The sequence below is a fragment of the Panthera onca genome, chromosome X (genome assembly GCF_046562875.1).
Source record: "Panthera onca isolate mPanOnc1 chromosome X, mPanOnc1 haplotype 2, whole genome shotgun sequence".
Classification (NCBI taxonomy): Eukaryota; Metazoa; Chordata; class Mammalia; order Carnivora; family Felidae; genus Panthera; species Panthera onca.
Window position 1 is genome coordinate 78807915 of NC_138357.1, and position 19116 is coordinate 78827030.

General features: G+C 40.5%; 1 protein-coding gene across 11 annotated transcripts in view; it reads left to right on the forward strand.

Annotated features, from left to right (window-relative positions):
- The window catches only part of ARHGEF9 (Cdc42 guanine nucleotide exchange factor 9), a 197470-nt gene that overhangs the window by 154030 nt on the left and 24324 nt on the right, over positions 1-19116 (forward strand). For all 11 annotated transcript variants that reach the window (XM_081793610.1, XM_081793603.1, XM_081793604.1 and 8 more), the window contains 2 exons: positions 1253-1382; positions 17141-17272. In XM_081793610.1, coding sequence (XP_081649736.1) covers positions 1253-1382; positions 17141-17272 — 262 coding nt within the window. The remainder of the gene's footprint in view (positions 1-1252; positions 1383-17140; positions 17273-19116) is intronic.

Consider the following 19116-nt stretch of genomic DNA (forward strand, 5'->3'; position numbering starts at 1 on the left):
TACACTTCAAAGATTTAGGAAAGGAAATGTTACTGGGTATCTTTTTTCCCCCTCCTTTCTTCTTTCAAATTGGTGCTGGGACAGTGAGCAGATTAATGACCACAAAATATGTTCAGCTTTTTTTTAAAGTAAAGGTTAGTTAAGACTGATTCATAACTCATCCTCTTACCCTCTCAGTCTATTAAATCTCCACCAAATGACTGGGATATCATTTCCAATCTGCCTTTCACAGGAGCCATTTGATTGGAAATCAGATCAGACAAGCAGAGAAAACTGGCCAGGGTGGTATAACTTTCGACAAGTAGGCCATCCACAGTCCCGGGAAACTAGGCCTAAAGGTTGCACTTTGATTTGTATTAATAATACTGCTACTTTTACTATAAACCAAGAGTAAAACAATTTATATAGATGACTAAACCTTCAACAAACACTACTATAATTATCCCCATTTCACATATGAGGAAACTGAGTCATTGAGAGAGTTGTGAGAATTGACAAAGGCCATACAACTAGTCAGTGACAAAACTAGCATTTGAGCCCAAAGAGTCTGGCTCTGGAGTCTATTCTTAACCACTATGCTACATCCTATCCTTATATCATACTAGAAGAAAAGAGTGGATATTATTTCACAGTGACTTTTGGCAGAGTTCCCTAGAAATAAGTGATAGAAAGTATGGTAAAGTTCTGGACCATGCCATGAATAATGCTGCTTTCTTGATTCTTGACTGGTTATATCAGACTGGACACAAAAATAATGCTCTAAAAAAAGATAGGGGTCTATTTCCCTTTCCTGTAAACAAAAGTCTACAGGTAGGCAGTCCATGACTGCTATGGTGCTCTGTGGTCATCAGAAACTTGGGTTCTTCCCAACTTTCTGTTATCATATCCCTAGGAGAAGGAACCTTGTCCCTATGGTCCAAGATGGCTGCTAGAACATCAACCATCACATCTGCATTCCAAGCATCAGGATTGAGAAAGGGCCAAAGAAGGGTATGCTATCTTCCTTAAAGGAGGTTTCTGAAAATTTCTGCCCAAAATTTCTATTTACCTATCACTGGACTAGTTACATAATCACCCCTTACTATAAAAAATATAGAAAATATAACCTTTTACTCCATGTGGCATGGGTTCCATCTGAAAATCAGGGCTCTGTTACTAAGTAAGAAGAGAGGAATGGACTTTAGGGTTGGTACCCAACAGTTGGTTCTCTAGCACATTGATTTACTGAACTTGTACTTTTGTGTCTTCACAGTGACTACAGGTATGTGGCAGCTGCTCTGGCTGTCATGAGAAACGTGACTCAGCAGATCAATGAGCGCAAGAGGCGTTTGGAGAATATCGACAAGATTGCCCAGTGGCAGGCATCTGTCCTAGACTGGGAGGTAGGATCCTTATCAACAGGGGCATTGTAGAGTCTGAATAGCTCATCTAGAATATCACATCTTAGCCACAGATGGATGAAAAGAAATTAAATATGAAGAGCAGCAGAAAGGATTTAGATTAGAGCCAAGGAAAAACTTTCTACTACTGAGAAGTGTTGTGTACTTCAATGGCTTTATAAGAAGTTTATAGCGGCACTCTCAACAATAGCCAAATTATGGAAAGAGCCTAAATGTCCATCAACTGATGAATGGATAAAGAAATTGTGGTTTATATACACAATGGAATACTACGTGGCAATGAGAAAAAATGAAATATGGCCTTTTGTAGCAACATGGATGGAACTGGAGAGTGTGATGCTAAGTGAAATAAGCCATACAGAGAAAGACAGATACCATATGGTTTCACTCTTATGTGGATCCTGAGAAACATAACAGAAACCCATGGGGGAGGGGAAGGAAAAAAAAAAAAAAAAAAAAGAAGGTTGGAGAAATCTTTGAGACAACACTTCATTAATAAATGAAAGGTTCATCTCTTTGGGTGTTGCCAGGAAATAATTGGATTGACTCAATAGACTTTCAAGCCTCTTTCCAGCCCTGGAGTTTTATCACCACCAGATAAAAACTTGGATAAGTAGTATGTTCTAATTCACTCCCAGACACAGACTATAAGGTTGGTTCTCTGGTGCAGGCCAGTCAACATACTTCTTTTTCTATTGGTGAGATTACCTCATCCTGACACATTTTACAAGGTCTACCCAAGCTTGCACACTTGAAGTGAAGGTTCTCACTCCTGCACTATTGACAGACCAAATTATCTTTTTTATCATCTGCATATAAAAATAATTCCTGAAAGCCTTCCATTTCATTAGAAACAGCCACTTCTCTGAACTCAGGAAGTCTTCAGTGGCTAAAGTCACTAAAGCCTTCATTTCTAGATATTCACTTGCAGAGGATATATACAACCTAACAAATAAATGGAGATTTTTTTCTTCTGTAATGTCACTGCTCTGTTGAGGTTCTTGGGTTTCTGTTCAATAGGAACAGAGCTGTGAATTATAAGGACTCACAGGTATGTGTGTTGAGTATACCATTTAGTGTTTGTCTCTTTTGCCCACCAAAAGAACTGGGGTAATGACATTTTACATTTATCTCAGACCCAAGTTGTGAAATCTGACAGTCCACAGGCTAACATAACCAAGATGGGAGAGGCTGGAAATGCTACCAAGGAGGGGTCAGCAATATTAAGCTTCATAGTCACAGTGTACAAGTTGAGCCAGTTCCCTGTTCCACTTGCCTCAACTGAGGTATAATTTCCTGTGATTGAGAGGTAGTAGCTCCCTAAAATTTCAAGCAGTTTAGCATATTCTAAAGAGATTAAGTAAGCATCAGCCCTGCAAACAGCTATTTTACCACAGTCTAGAAAAAAAAAACAAAACAAAAACTCTCCTTTATTCTTCTACCTCTGATCCTTTTTTAAAAAGTGTATTTATTTATTTTGAGAGAGACAAAGACAGTGTGAGTGGAGAAGGGTCAGAGAGAGAGGGAGACAGAAAATTCCAAGCAGGATCCCCAACTGCCCATGCAGAGCCCGATGAGGGGCTTGAACCCATGAAACTGTGAGATCATGACCTGAGCTGAAACCAAATCGAATGTTTAACTGACTGAGCCACTCAGGTGCCACACCTCTGATCCTTCTTAATGTAGATGGCTGGAAAACACCACAATTCTGAGCATTGGGCATATTTTTTTAGTATTATTTGAAAGATAAATCTATTTGAAGAATCTTTATGTCCCCATAAAGAGTAGAAAATAGTAGTGATTGTTTGAGATGAAGATAAAAGAATGAACCTATATAAAGAAACAATTGCTCCTAAGAGGAAACCAGCACTGGCCCAAACTTACTAGGGAATCATGGATCCTCCTTCCCTTGTATCTGGCTTACTTTGGCTAGTTGCCTGATCAGAGGCAGAAGGCTAGACCAAATGACCTCTAGCAAACACATCAACTCTAAGGCACACTGAAATTGTGGCTGGTTAGTAGCCCTCTTTCCCTCTACCCCTGCGGTGCTCTCTTTGAGAGGAGGTTCTCAGCAGCAGTTGTCTCCATACTCACTGAAATATTTTCCTCTTCCCAATGTCTGGAATATATAACTCCTCCATATGCTCTGGGGCTCCAGTCTTGAAGCTGGAGCCATGGGGGACCAATAATAGGTTGAAATTCCTCCACCTATCTAGGGAGCCTCATTAATACCAAACTTGAAAGCACGGAGTATGATTTATTTTTTTAAAGATTTTTTTTAAATCTACCTATCTATTTATTTTAGAGAGAGACAGAGTAGGGGAGGGGCACAGAGGGGGGCAGAGAGAGAATTTTAAACAGGTTCCACACTCAGCGAGGAGCCTAACACAAGGCTCAATCTCACAACCCTGACATCACGATCTGAGCCAAAATCAAGAGTCAGTCATTAAACTGACTGAGCCACCCAGGCATCCCTGAACTATGATTTAAAGACTCCACATCTAGGAAGGAATTTCACGTGTTTTTGTCTAGAAGTGGGGAGTGGGAAGCAAAAAGGCAATTTTGAATAGGATTGATGGGATAATAGTTAACTCTCTGCCTCCTTTGTTAGCATGATTGATTGGCCCTATAAATCTCAACCAAGCCCATATGTACAACACTGACACCCTGTTGCTTGGTGAATCCCTTCTTCACCTAATCTGGTAAGAAGAAAAATTCCTCATCATTCCCTTTTCAGATTCTTGGGTCACTGTGGAACTCACTAGCTCCAGAGAGGTTGTCTTATAGGAAGATTTTTCTGTAGTGAATCCTGATGGGTACATTTCAGAGGGCAAGCCTAAGGTTTCTGTCATGTTCGTCATATTTAGTCTTCTAGAATGTCTGTTCTAGACTTCTAGAATGTCTGTCATCAGGGCTTTTAGAGGACTCCCCTCCCCATCAACAATTCTGGCCATGGCCATACATATGTGCATGCATACACATGTACATACATACACACATGCCTTATAATGATGGTGAAATTCTGAGACACCTATTCCTGACCAAGACCACACAGCAAGTCAGTGGCAAAGCTTAAATTTGATTCTGGTCTCCAGATTCGCTCTCTAGTATTCTTTTCACTGTTGCACTATATACTCTTTCAACGTTCTGCTTCCCACAGCCCAGTTGCTTTGTCTTGTGATACTGAAAGGACTTATTTTTGCGGTAAAGGGTCCATAACTAAGCAAGGCAGTAAGACTGCCTCATGGGGAAAATCCAAAATCTTAGTATGACTAAAAGTGGATGAGTGCTGGAGGACCACCCTGAAAAGGCAATAGGACATGTCCACTCCATGGCTTGCTAGCTATTGACATAAGTGACCCAACCTCACTGGTTCCCCAATATAGGTTCTTTGTATGTGCTATCTGTCCAAACAGTTACACAAGCAAAGAGAGGTCCTGCCAACTTGCTGAGGGCTGCTGTGGATAAGCCTTGCAAATCAAGAAAATTAAGCAGTATTTTGCTATCTCCACCATTCCCTTGCCTCCCCCAGATGTTTGAACAAACAAGGTGGCTGCCAAAAACATCCATATAATAATAACAGCTTAATTTGTTAAATTAAAAAGAAGAGTCATAAGGGAAATCTTCAAAGCTTAATGTCCTTTGAAGAGGAATTGGGATATAGAGTGGAGGGCTGGCAGCAAACAGGCAATTGGTACCTACTCACTAAATCAGAATATCTGGCTAGACAATAGGAGGCTTTTCATTATATACAGACCTGAACCTGACTCAGCTTATTCCATAAATATTCTGGGTCTTTTTGATCAACTCTAGTTATCATCCCTGCTCCCTGCCAGCCTATGAGGACTAGAGTTCATGAAGTACCCCCTGATTTTCCCTACCTCCCAGGGCTCCTAAAAAATAAATGGATGAGTGAAAGGATTACCCATATTCAATATCACTCATCATAAGGGAAATAAAAATCAAAATAATGAGATACCACCTCGCACCTGTCAGAATGGCTAAAATTGACAACTCAGGAAACCACAGATGTTGGCAAGGATGAAGAGAAAGGAGAACACTTTTGCACTGTTGGTGGGAATGCAAACTGGGGCAGCCACTCTGGAGAACATTATGGAGAAGGCTCCTCAAAAATAAATAAATAAATAAATAAATAAACAAACAAACAAACAAACATAGGTCTTCCCTACAACCTAGCAATTGCACTAGTAGGTATTTATCCAAAGGATATAAAAATGCTGATTTGAATGGGCACATGCACCCCAATGTTTATAGTAGCACTCTCAACAATAGCCAAATTATGGAAAGAACCAAAATGCCCATTGACTGATGAATGGATAAAGGAGATGTAGTATATATGTATGTATGTCTGTGTCTATACACACACACACGCGTGCACACACACACACACACACACACAATGAAATATTACTTGGTGATCAAAAAAGAATTAAATCTTGCCGTTTGCAACAACGTGGATGGAGCTAGAATGTATTATGCTGAGTGAAATAAGTCAGTCAGAGAAAGACAATGTGAAATCATATGATTTCACTCATGTGGAATTTAAGAAACAAAAGAGATAAATATAAGGGAAGGGAAGGAAAAATAAGATAAAAAGAGAGAGGGAGGCAAACCATTAGAGACTCTTATATACAGAGAACAAACTGAGGGTTGCTGGAGGGGTGTTGGGTAGGGGTATGGGGTAAATGGATGATGGACATTAAAGACGACACTTGTGTTGAGCACTGTTATATGTAAGAGATGAATCACTAAATTGTACTCCTGAAACCATTGTTACACTATATGTTAACTAACTTGAATTTAAATAAAAATTAAAATAATTTTTTTAAAAACCTACATAAAAAAGTCAGTATTACCCATATCTCTAAGTAATAATCAATGCCTTAGAGCAGCTTAGGGGAGCAGCAGGGAGAAGAACCTGTTTCCAAGGACTACAGTTTCAGGGAAATTTACACTTCTAATTTCTCTGATACTGATGTTTGTTGAACTGTCACATTGCTGCCCTTCCCACTCATTAGATCTACTTGAAGGGAGAAGAAACATATCCCTGACAGCTTCCTTTTAATCTTTTTTCCCCCTGGAGATTTTTACCAAAAGCCCAAATTTGCAGCTTATGTTTGGGAACTTAATTGTATATAATTGTTATGACACCCCTACCTTCACAGACTGCTTGTGTAATACACAAAGGCCTGTTCCAGTTTACCATTAGACGATTGAATCCAAAAAGTCAGAGGAAACAGAAAAACCCAATGTGATGGAAGTAGCAAAAACATCTATTTAAAAGCAAAGGTGGCTTGATGAGACACACTTCTGGGACCAGGAGATTAAGTGTGGAGCTGGCTGGATTTGTTTTTTCTCTGCCCTCCTGTGAATAGGCAGTATTGAAAATAAACTGTATGAAAAGTATGGAACTTCCCTTGTCCTTTTTTCCCTGGATCTGCTCATGCCACAACCTCCCATCAGAACAATCAGCTTGTTATATGGGGTCTTGGCCATTGGGCTATTTAGATGAATGAGATGTGGCCTTGGTTTTCCAGTGGAGAAAATATGTTCCAGATAGAGGGAATAGTATGTGCAAAATCCTAGTAGAATGTAATAAAACAGAATTTCCATGGTGGAGGTGGGAGTGGGATGGGATTGCATTTTGGGGGACAAGGCAAAGTAATTTATAGTGCAAGTGCGGTAGAGGAAGCAAAGGGTGAGATTTGAACTCTGAAAGGCCCATTTTCCTTATGTGATCTGATTTGTGCTTTCAAGCAGCCATGTGAAGTGAAACAAGGGGCAACTGTTGTATTATCCATTGTTCATTTCTGTATGAGAAAACATACAGAGTGTTTAAGTTACTTCTCAAGGGCACAGAATGAGTTGATGACAATACTGGGCTCAGACCCAAGTTTTTTGAGAGTCTCACTTCAGAAATTGTCCAACATAGCTGGTTCTTCCACTAAGAATTGCCATTCTACTGTGGTTTGGTGATTAGAACATGGACTTTGGAGGGATTCTGGTCTGGATTCTGCAACTTTGGGGAAATTACTCCCAATTTCTCTGACTTTGGTTTTTTTTGGGTGATAACAGTGCATTCCTTATTGGGTTGCTGTATTAATAAGAATATGTGTGACACAGGATATAAAGCACAAAATAATGGTCAAGATAATAGCTAGCATTTCTGTAGAACTTACAGTGTGAAGTGTACTTTCCTAAGCACTAATATATTAATTTACATAATCCTCACAACAGGCAAATGAGATTGATACTGTTATTACCCTAATTTTAATTTTAATATGAAATTTATTGTCAACTTGGTTTCCATACATCACCCAGTGCTCATCCCAATGGGTGCCCAACAGGTTGCTCAATACTCATCACGCTACCTACCCTCCATCCTAGACTCCATCAACCCTCAGTTTGTTCTCAGTTTTTAAGAATCTCTTATGTTTTGACTCCCTCCCTCTCTAATGTCTTTTTTCTTTCCCTTCCCCTCCCCCATGGTCTTCTGTTAAGTTTCTCAGGATCCACATAAGAGTGAAACCATATGGTATCTGTCTTTCTCTGTATGACATATTTCACTTAGCAGAGCACTCGCCAGTTCCATTCACATTGCTACAAAAGGCCATATTACATTCTTTCTCATTGCCACGTAGTATTCCATTGTGTATATAAACCACAACTTCTTTATCCATTCATCAGTTGATGGACATTTAGGCTCTTTCCATAATTTGGCTATTGTTGAAAGTGCTGCTATAAACATTGGGTTACAAGTACCCCTATGCATCAGCACTCTTATATCCCTTGGGTAAATTCCTAGCAGTGCTATTCCTGGGTCATCGGGTAGTTCTATTTTTAATTTTTTGAGGAACCTCCACACTGTCTTCCAGAGCGGCTGCACCAGTTTGCATTCCCACCAACAGTGCAAGAGGGTTCCCGTTTCTCCACATCCTCGCCAGCATCTATACTCCCCTGAATTGTTCATTGTAGCCACTCTGACTGGTGTGAGGTGGTATCTGAGTGTGGTTTTGATTTGTAATTCCCTGATGAGGAGCAACATTGAGCATCTTTTCATGTGCCTGTTGGCCATCTGGATGTCCTCTTTTTTTAATTTTTTTTATGTTTATTTCTCAGACAGAGAGAGACAGAGCATGAGTCGGGGAGGGGCAGAGAGAGAGGGAGACACAGAATCAGAAGCAGGCTCCAGGCTCTGAGCTATCAGCACAGAGCCTGACTCGGGGCTCAAATTCACAAACCGTGAGATCATGACCTGAGCCGAAGACAGTCGCTCAACCGACTGAGTTACCCAGGCGCCCCTCTAGATGTCTTCTTTAGAGAAGTGTCTATTCATGTTTTCTGCCCATTTCTTCTCTCGATTATTTGCTTTTCAGGTGTGGAGTTTGGTGAGATCTTTATAGATTTTGGATAATAGTCCTTTCTGCGATATGTCATTTGCAAATATCTTTTCCCATTCCATTGGTTGCCTTTTAGTTTTGTTGATTGTTTCCTTTGACGTGCAGAAGCATTTTATCTTCATGAGGTCCCAATAGTTCATTTTTGCTTTTAATTCCTTTACCTTTGGGGATGTGTCAAGTAACAAATTGCTACGGCTGAGGTCACAGAGGTTTTTTCCTACTTTCTCCTCTAGGGTTTTGATGGTTTCCTGTCTCACATTCAGGTCCTTCATCCATTTTGAGTTTGTTTTTGTGAATGGTGTCAGAAAGTGGTCGAGTTTCATTCTTCTGCATGTCGCTGTCCAGTTCTCCAAGCACCATTTGTTAAAGAGAGTGTCTTTTTTTCCACTGCATATTCTTTCCTGCTTTGTCAACGATTAGTTGGCTATAATTTTGTGGGTCTAGTTCTGGAGTCTCTATTCTATTCCATTGGTCTATGTGTCTGTTTTTGTGCCAATACCATGCTGTCTTGATGATTACAGCTTTGTAGTGGAGGCTAAAGTCTGGGATTGTGATGCCTCCCACTTTGGTCTTCTTCTTCAAAATTACTTTGGCTATTCGTGGTCTTTTGTGGTTCCATACAAATTTTAGGATTGCTTGTTCTAGTTTCGAGAAGAACGCTGGTGCAATTTTGATTGGGATTGCATTGAATGTGTAGATAGCTTTGGGTAGTATTGACATTTTGACAATATTTATTCTTCCAATCCATGAGCACGGAATGTTTTTCCATTTCTATATATCTTCTTCAATTTCCTTTATAAGATTTTTATACTTTTCAGCATACAGATCTTTTACATCTTTGGTTAGGTTGATTCCTAGGTATTTTATGATTCTTGGTCAATTGTGAATAGGATCAGTTTATTTGTCTTTATGTTGCTTCATTATTAGTGTATAAGAATGCAACTGATTTCTGTACATTGATTTTGTATCATGAGACTTTGCTGAATTCATGTATCAGTTCTAGCAGACTTTTAGTGGAGTCTATCGGGTTTTCCATGTATAATCTCATGTCATGTGCAAAAAGTGAAAGCTTGACTTCATCGTTGCCAATTTTAATGCATTGATTTCCTTTTGTTGTCTGATTGCTGACGCTAGAACTTCCAACACCGTGTTAAGCAACAGCGGTGAGAGTGGACATCCCTGTCATTTTCCTGATGTCAGGAAGAAAGCTCTCAGTTTTTCCCCATTGAGGATGATATTTGCTGTGGGCTTTTCATAAATGGCTTTTATGATGTTGAAGTGTGTTCCTTCAATCCCGACTTTTTTAAGGGTTTTTATTAAGAAAGGATGATGGATTTTGTCAAATGCTTTTTCTGCATTGATTGACAGGATCATATGGTTCCTTTCTTTTCTTTTATTAATGTGATGTATCACATTGATTGATTTGAGAATGTTGAACCAGCCCTGCATCCCAGGAATGCATCCCACTTGATCATGGTGAATAATACTTTTTATATGCTGTTGAATTCGAATTGCTCTTCTCTTGTTGAGAATTTTTGCATCCATATCCATCAGAGATACTGGCCTGTAGTTCACTTTTTTTACTGGGTCTCTGGTTTAAGAATCAAAGTAATGCTGGCTTCATAGAATTAGTCTGGAAGTTTTCCTTCCCTTTCTATTTTTTGGAACAGCTTGAGAATGATAGGTGTTATCTCTGCTTTAAATGTCTGGTAGAATTCCCCAGGGAAGCCATCTGGTCCTGGACTCTTATTTGTTGGCAGATTTTCGATAACTGATTCAATTTCTTTGCTGGTTATGGGTCTGTTCAAGTGTTCTATTTCTTCCTGTTTGAGTTTTGGAAGTGTGTGGGTGCTTAGGAATTTGTCCATTTCTTCCAGCTTGTCCAGTTTGCTGGCATATAATCTTTCATAGTATTCCCTGTTAATAAGGTAATAATTGGTAATAAGTAATAATTGGAAATAAGTCCTTTTTCATTCATGATTTTATCTATTTGTGTCCTCTCCCTTTTCTTTTTGAGAAACCTGGCTAGAGGTTTATCAACTTTGTTTATTTTTTCAAAGGACCATCTCTTAGTTTCATTGATCTACTCTACAGTTTTTTTTTTTTTTTTTTTTTTTTTAGATTCTGTATTTTTTATTTCTGCTCTGATCTTCATTATCTCTCTTCTTCTGCTCGGTTTGGGGTGGCTTTGTTCTTCTGCTACTACTTCCTTTAGGTGTGCTGTTAGATTTTGTATTTGGGATTTTTCTTGTTTCTTGAGATAGGCCTGGATTGCAATGTATTTTCCTCTCAGGACTGCCATCGCTGCATCCCACAGCGTTTGGATTGTTGTCTTTTCATTTTCATTTGTTTCCATATATTTTTAATTTCTTCTCTAATTGCCTGGTTGACCCATTCATTCTTTAGTAGGGTGTTCTTTAACCTCCATGCTTTTGGAGGTGTTTCATACTTTTTCCTGTGGTTGATTTCAAGTTTCATAGCATTGTAGTCTGAAAGTGTGCACGGTATGATCTCAATTCTTGTATACTTATGAAGGGCTGTTTTGTGACCCAGTATGTGATCTATCTTGGAGAATGTTCCATGTGCACTCTAGAAGAAAGTATATTCTGTTGCTTTGGGATGCAGAGTTCTAAATATATCTGTCAAGTCCATCTGATCCATTGTATCATTCAGGGCCCTTGTTTCTTTATTGGTCCTGTGTCTAGATGATCTATCCATTGTTGTAAGTGGAGTATTAAAGTCCCCTGCAATTACCACATTCTTATGAATAAGGTTGCTTATGTTTGTGATTAATTGTTTTATATGTTTGGGGGATCCCATATTTGGCACATAGATATTTATAATTGTTAGCTCTTCCTGATGTATAGACCCTGTAATTATTATATAATGCCCTTCTTCATCTCTTGTTACAGCCTTTAATTGAAAGTCTAGTTTCTCTGATATAAGTATGGCTACTCCAGCTTTCTTCTGACTTCCAGTAGCATGATAGATAGTTCTCCATCCCTCACTTTCAATCTGAAGGTGTCCTCAGGTCTAAAAAGAGTCTCTTGTGCAGAGAAAATAGATGCGTCTTGTTTTTTTTTTTTGTTTGTTTGTTTGTTTGTTTTTATCCATTCTGTTACCCTATGTCTTTTGGTTGGATCATTTAGTCCATTTACATTCAGTGTTATTATAGAAAGATATGGGTTTGGAGTCATTGTGATGTCTGTAGGTTTCATGCTTGTAGTGATGTCCCTGTACTTTGCGGTCCTTGAAACATTTCACTCACAGAATCCCCCTTAGGATCTCTTGTAGGGCTGGTTTAATGGTGATGAATTCCTTCAGTTTTTGTTTGTTGGGAAGACCTTTATCTCTCATTCTATTCTGAATGACAGACTTGCTGGATAAAGGATTCTCGGCTGCATATTTTTTTTTTTTTCTGTTCATCACATTGAAGATTTCCTGCCATTCCTTTCTGGCCTGCCAAGTTTCAGTAGATAGGTCTGCCACTAGTCTTATGGGTCTGCCTTTGTAGGTTAGAGCGTGTTTATCCCTAGTTGCTTTCAGAATTTTCTCTTTATCCTTGTATTTTGCCAGTTTCACTATGATATGTCATGCAGAAGATCGATTCAAGTTACGTTTGAAGGGAGTTCTCTGTGCCTCTTGGATTTCAATGCCTTTTTCCTTCCCCAGATCAGGGAAGCTCACAGCTATGATTTGTTCAAATACTCCTTCAGTCCCTTTCTCTCTCACTTCTTCTTCTGGAATTCCTATGATTCGGATTTTGTTGCGTTTGATTGCATCACTTAGTTCTCTAATTCTCCCCTCAGACTCCTGGATTTTTTTATCTCTCTTTTTCTCAGCTTCTTCTTTTTCCATAATTTTATCTTCCACTTCACCTATTCTCTCCTCTGCCTCTTCAATCCATGCTATGGCCACCTCTGTATTATTTTGCACTTCATTTATAGCATTTTTTAGCTACTCATGACTATTTCTTAGTCCCTTGATCTCTGTAGCAATAGATTCTCTGCTGTCCTCTATGCTTTTTTCAAGCCCAGTGATTAATTTTATGACTATTATTATAAATTCTTGTTCTGTTATATTGCTTAAGTCATTTTTGATCAATTTGTTAGCTGTCCATACTTCCTGGAGTTTCTTTTGAGGAGAATTCTTCCATTTTGTCATTTTGGGTAGTCCCTGGGGTGTCTCCAAGATGCAGGGCACCGCCCCTGTACTGTCCGGAGTAACTTTTGTAGGTGGGTGGGGCCACAGTCAGACTGGATGTCTTTCCCCAGCCCACTGCTGGGGACACAGTCAGAATGGTGTGTACCTTATCTTCCCATCTCCCAGGGGCAGGACTCACTGTGGAGTAGTGTGGCCCCTCTCTGGGCTACTTGCACACTGCCAGGCTTGTGGTGATGCTTTCATGGGATCTGGGGTATTATCCGGGGTTGATCTGCAAGGTACACAGTGGTGGGAGGGGCAGGCTTAGCTGGCTTTGCCTTAGGTGGTCCCCTTTCAGAGGGGCCCTGCAGCACTGGGAGGGAGGCAGATCCGTTGGAGGGATGGGTCCACAGAAGCACAGCTTTGAGTGTTTGCACAGTGGGAGCAAGTTCCATGACAGGGATTGGGGTTTCAGCTGGAGGATGGGAGAGGGAGATGGCGCTTGCCAGTGCCTTTGTTCCCCACCGAGGTGAGCTCTGTCTTCCATGGCTCAACAACTCTCCCTCCCAGTGCACTCTCGCCCTCCCCGCTCTCCAAGAGCAGAGCCATTGACTTTTAACATTCCAGATGTTAAGTCCTGCTGGCTGTCAGAACTCAAGGAGTCCAGCCCCTCCACTTTTGCAAGCCAGACTCTGTGGCTCTGCCTTGCTGGGCGGGCTACCCCTCCACCACCTCAGCTCCCTCCTGCCAGTCCGTGTAGCATGCACTGCCTCTCCACCCTTCCTATCCACTTCCGTGGGCCTCTTGTCTATGCTTGGTTCCGGAGAGTCCTTTCTGCTAGTCTTCTGGTGGTTTTCTGGGTTATTTAGACAGATGTGGGTGGAATCTACGTGATCAGCAGGACAAGGTGAACCCAGCGTCCTCCTATGCCGCCATGTTCTGTGTTCTTTCATTTTAATTTTATTAATGTTTATTCATTTTTGAGAGATTGAGAGAGAGCATGAGTGGGGAAGGGCAGAGGGAGAGGGAGACACAGAATCTGAAGCAGGCTCTAGGCTCTGAGCTGTCAGCACAGAGTGTGACACAGGGCTTGAACCCACAGACCATGAGATCATGACCTGAGCTGAAGTCGGATGTTTAACAGACTTGAGACACCCAGGTGCCCCTGTTATTACCCTCATTTTAAGGATTAGGAAACTCAGTGTAACACAGCCACATTGCGACCCTACCTTGACACAATTTGACCCTTTATGGCATTGGAATTGGCTGGAACTGGCAGGACTTGGCTTCAGCCAGCACCAGTCTGGAGTTTCTGGTGCTCTTCTTTCCTCTTTCTTTGGAGACTGACCAAGCCAGGAACAAGATGGACTTCTCTCTCCCTCTGGACTTACAGCCTTTGCAGAGTCAAGCTCCACTTGAAGCTCAATTAGTAATATTCTTTACATGTGTTTTATATCATTTTGATTGCATTTTTTGTAGAAATAAGGAAACCAACACACAGAGAGGATATGTGAGTTGCCTGGTATCAATCAGCTTGGTGAGCACAGGAGTATATTTCCCTTTCTCTCTCTCTCACTCTCTCTCTCTCCCACCCTCGCTCCCTCCGTCTCTTCCTCTCTCCTTCCTTCCTCCCTTCCTTCCTTCCTTGTCTTTCCTTCCTTGTCTTTTCTTTCTTTCTTTCTTTCTTTCTTTCTTTCTTTCTTTCCTTCTTGTTTTTTTTTTTTTTCCCTTGGTGGCATTATGTGTGGCAAGTTTGTTCTTTTCTTTCTTTCTTTCTTTCTTTCTTTCTTTCTTTCTCTTTCTTATTTTTTTTCTTAGTGGAATTATGTGTGGCAAGTACTTAAAAAAAGAACTAGAATGCTCCTGTCTGTTATGGTAGGTGGACAAGATGATATTGAGTGGTATCCTGGTCCGATCATCCTCAGTTTAGCAAGTGTAATTATAAAATTCATCCTTCCATTTGCAATGATGTGGATGAAGCTATAATGTATTATGCTAAGTGAAATAAGTAAGTCAGAGAAGACAAATAACATATGATTTCTCTCTTATGTGGAATTTAAGAAAAAAAACAGATGAACACATGGTGGGGGGGGGGACAAACAATGAGGGACTTTTAAAGACAGAGAACAAACTGAGGATTGTTGGAAGGATGTGGGTGAGAGATGGGCTATATGGGTGATGGGTATCAACGAGGGCACTTATGATAAGCACTGGGTGTTGTATGTGATGAATCACTGAATTCTACCCCTGAAGCCAATATTGCACTATATGTTAACTAACTAGAATTTAAATAAAAATTTGAAAAAGGAAAAAGAAGTCATCCTGAAAAAAATGTTATCTTGGCCAACTTTGTTTGGCACTGACCCATTTTTATAGCTTTTTTCACTTTATACATATTCAAAGTGGACTGTGGCACATCTTCTGGCCTGCCTCAGGGTGGGACCTGGCAGACTGGTACCACTCTCAGCTCCTTATCCACCCAACAGGAAAGTCCTGCACAAATCCCTCACCCTGTGGGCTTCTTGTCCCAGAAGTTCTGTTAGTATGTGGGCCTCTCAAGGGTGAATGTTTACTTAAGTTCCAAGATACCCATGAAATAGAGTTTGGAATCACAGTGCTATCTCTTAACTTTCTTTTTGAGGTTATATTATTAGAAAATATTTCCACTGAGCTCCCCTTTTCCTTCTCATCCCTTAGACTGAAAAAGTGGTATGCTCAAGAACACCATTTCCAGCTACCCCTCTCTTTGGCCTACTGCCATGCCTAGCCTATTTGTTCTGACTGTTTATGGGAGGATGCATGGGGTCTACTGTAACCTTGACTTGAAACTTTTGGGCGCAAAGCTGACATCTTAGAATTAGAGTATCAGGGCTAGGGCCTTGGATATCATCCTCATGTAGCTCATTTAATATCTGGAAAAACTGAAACCCAGAGAAAAGAAGGGACTGACTGGCCTAGATACATCATAATGTAGTGGAAAGAGTGAGCATACTTTCTGGAGCCACAGAATTGGGGTTGAGTTATGGGTCTCTAGCTAACAAGCTGGGTGACCTTAGCTGATCACCTGACATCTCTGTACCTTGGACTATAAAACAAGATTAAGAAATTCTCTCCCTCCCAGGGTTCTCTTGTGGCTTAGAAGGTTTAGAGTGAAAGTATGTAGCCCAATTTATGATGCAAATAGATGCTAATATTAATTCTCCTGAGTACTGGACCACTGGTCTTTGTCCTTATCTTCATATAAGTCCTAGAACATTCACCCCTATGCCCAGGGCTTTGCTGTGGTTTGCCTTGTATTCCCTGAGTTCTGTGCACACCTGAATTAGTTTCCTCCACTGACTGTAAGCTCCTTGAGAATAGGGGACAAATCTGGCTTGGCATCTGACATATATCTCCACATACCTCTGAGCTAGCAGAGGTGCTGTAAAAAAGGGGCTTTGGAAACTCTGTAGAATTGAATTAGCTAGGAGTTAAGTGTCTTGGTACTTTTTTTGTCTTACTATGTAACAAGGAGGAAAAGTCATTTCAGGCTGTGAATAACAGACCAAAGAATCATGTGGTTGTAAAGTTTCCTATTTAATCAATATATTTTAGTGAACTGAGGGGAGAAGGAAAAAAAAACAATTTTAAGACAGTGACTGTGTTCTCTTTTTCTCCATCTATCACTGTTTCCTTCTTGGCCTCCCCTATCCCCTTTTACTCATTGGGGAAGCAGAGAAACTTCTGTTATTTGCTTAGGCTTATTCTTCAAGTAAAAGAAAGAGACTAAGAGACAAGATCTGGCATTTAGGACTGGTATAGAAAGATAAATTCATAGAGAAAAGTGAGGAGGAGGAAAAGAGAGAGAGAGAGAGAGAGAGAGAGAGAGAGAGAGAGAGAATATGAACCTCATGGAACCAGAATGAACCTTGGTGCCTGTAGTGCTAGAAAGCAGCTACCATAGAGGGACTATAGCAGTCCTGGGTGGTAGGGCTCATTTGGCCTCAGGATAAACAAAAGTATGGGTCTTTCCAACTCCGGGACTTCCCAGGGGTCCTTCTCTCTATCCCTCTCTCCCACCAGGCCTTTTCTCTACTCCTACTGCCCTAGTCTATGCCCAGCCTTAGGTGCTTCCAGGCAGGTGACAGGGCCATCCCTCCTTCCTGGCTGCCTCTCACTATCACATGTTCTTCCCAGGGTGAGGACATCCTAGACAGGAGCTCGGAGCTGATCTACACTGGGGAGATGGCCTGGATCTACCAGCCCTATGGCCGCAACCAGCAGCGGGTCTTCTTTCTGTTTGACCACCAGATGGTCCTCTGCAAGAAGGTAACCCCAACCCCTTCTTTCCTGAAGGAGATGGCCACCTCAGGAGCATAAGCCCCTCCCTCTTCATTATCCCCAGCTCCCAATGAAGTGGCCATTATAGTAGGTGGGGAAAGACATCAGTGGTATCTAATTTTGTACCGCTTCTTTAACTTTTGCTATTTTCCCTCTTTGTCAGTTTCCTTTTTAAAAATCTAGAATAAGACTTTGTTTTCTATCTTCTTGTCTTCCATGATGGCTGTCTATGCTCCTCTGCATCCCACTGTCCTGTTAGTTTAGTTATGCATGTGTTTTGTTATTTTCTTCCTTAGATGATTATACTGGAAGTTAATTTGGTGCTTTGGGGATTTTTGTTTCCTTTTTTTTTTCCTTTCAATTTACTTTTTCTTCTGAGGAGGGGAGGAGATCTCCTTTCCTCTCTCCTCAGGCATCCTCTAATGTTCCTACAGCCTGAAGTTGGCCTGAACAGCTTTTCCCCCTGTATTCTTTGTTTTTAATTATACCATCCTGGACATACTCTGTTTTCCGCTGTGTCATAATTACTAGTTATTTATGTTGGTTTAATTGTATTCTGGAAGGATCAGGAATTACATAGAGTATGATAACGCTGGAGAAAGTTCAAGGAACTTCTGCAGTTGGGCCATTTCTTCTTTCACTGAAGGGCCAGACTTGGAGGATGAGCCATTTGGAACTCAGAAATGCAACAATAGCAAAAGAAACTGGGGATAGAGCACAAAGGAGATGGGGATTTGAAACCAGAACACCTGGGTCCTAGACTCTACTGTCTCTAAACTTGGGCCAGTTTTTTAACTTTATCCCCTTATTTTCCTCAGTGCCAAATCAGGCTGATGATAGAATTCATCTCAGGAGGCTTTGAGGAGGATCACCTGAGGTAATGGGAAGTAATGAAGTATAGTGTTAAGAACATGAGTTCTAGGGCCAGACGAAAGTGCACCAATTACCTTTTTTCCATGAGCTGTATGACCTTGGACAAATTCTCTGTGCCTAGTATTATCCCCTCATCTGCAAACTGGAAATAATAATGGTATCTATATAGAAGAGAGGCTGTGAGGGTTAAATTAAACAATACATTTGCAGTGCCTGGCACATAGTAAGTACTTAGTAAATGCTAGCTATTGATACTGTTACTGTTTATTTGGTGTTAATACACATTCATTCAGCAAATCTTTGTTGGGAGGCAGTATATACAGTGATTAAACAGACATATATTACATTTTTTATTAAAAATTTTTAATGTTTGTTTATTTTTGAGAGAGAGACAGAATGAGAGTGGGGGAGCTTTAGAGAGGGAAACTGAATGAGCCACCCAGGCTCCCCAAACAAGCACAGAGTTTAGAGCCAGGTAGTATGGACTCAAAGACCAAGTCTACCATTTAGTAGCTTTTGTTTCTGGGTAAGTTAACGGTTCTATGTCTACATATCCTCATAAAATGGGGCTACAACAGTGTGTACCTTGTAGGATTTTTGTGAAGATTATTTAAGTTAATAAATGCAAAGCATTTAGCTATCAAGGGATGAATGCATAAAGAAAATGTGATACACACACACACACACACACACTGTGTAATATTAGCTTAAAAAAGGAGATTTTGTCATTTGTGACAACATGGATCAACCTAGAGGATATTATACTAAAACAATAAGACAAAGAAAGGTAAATACTGTATGCTCTTACTTACATGTGTAATCTAAAGCAGTCGAAGTCAAAGGCAGAGAGTAGAATAGTGATTGCTAGGGGCTGGTGGGGGTGGGGGAAATGGAGAGATATTGGTCAAAGAGTAAAATACTTTTTGTTATGCAAGATGAATAAATTTTGGAGAGCTATT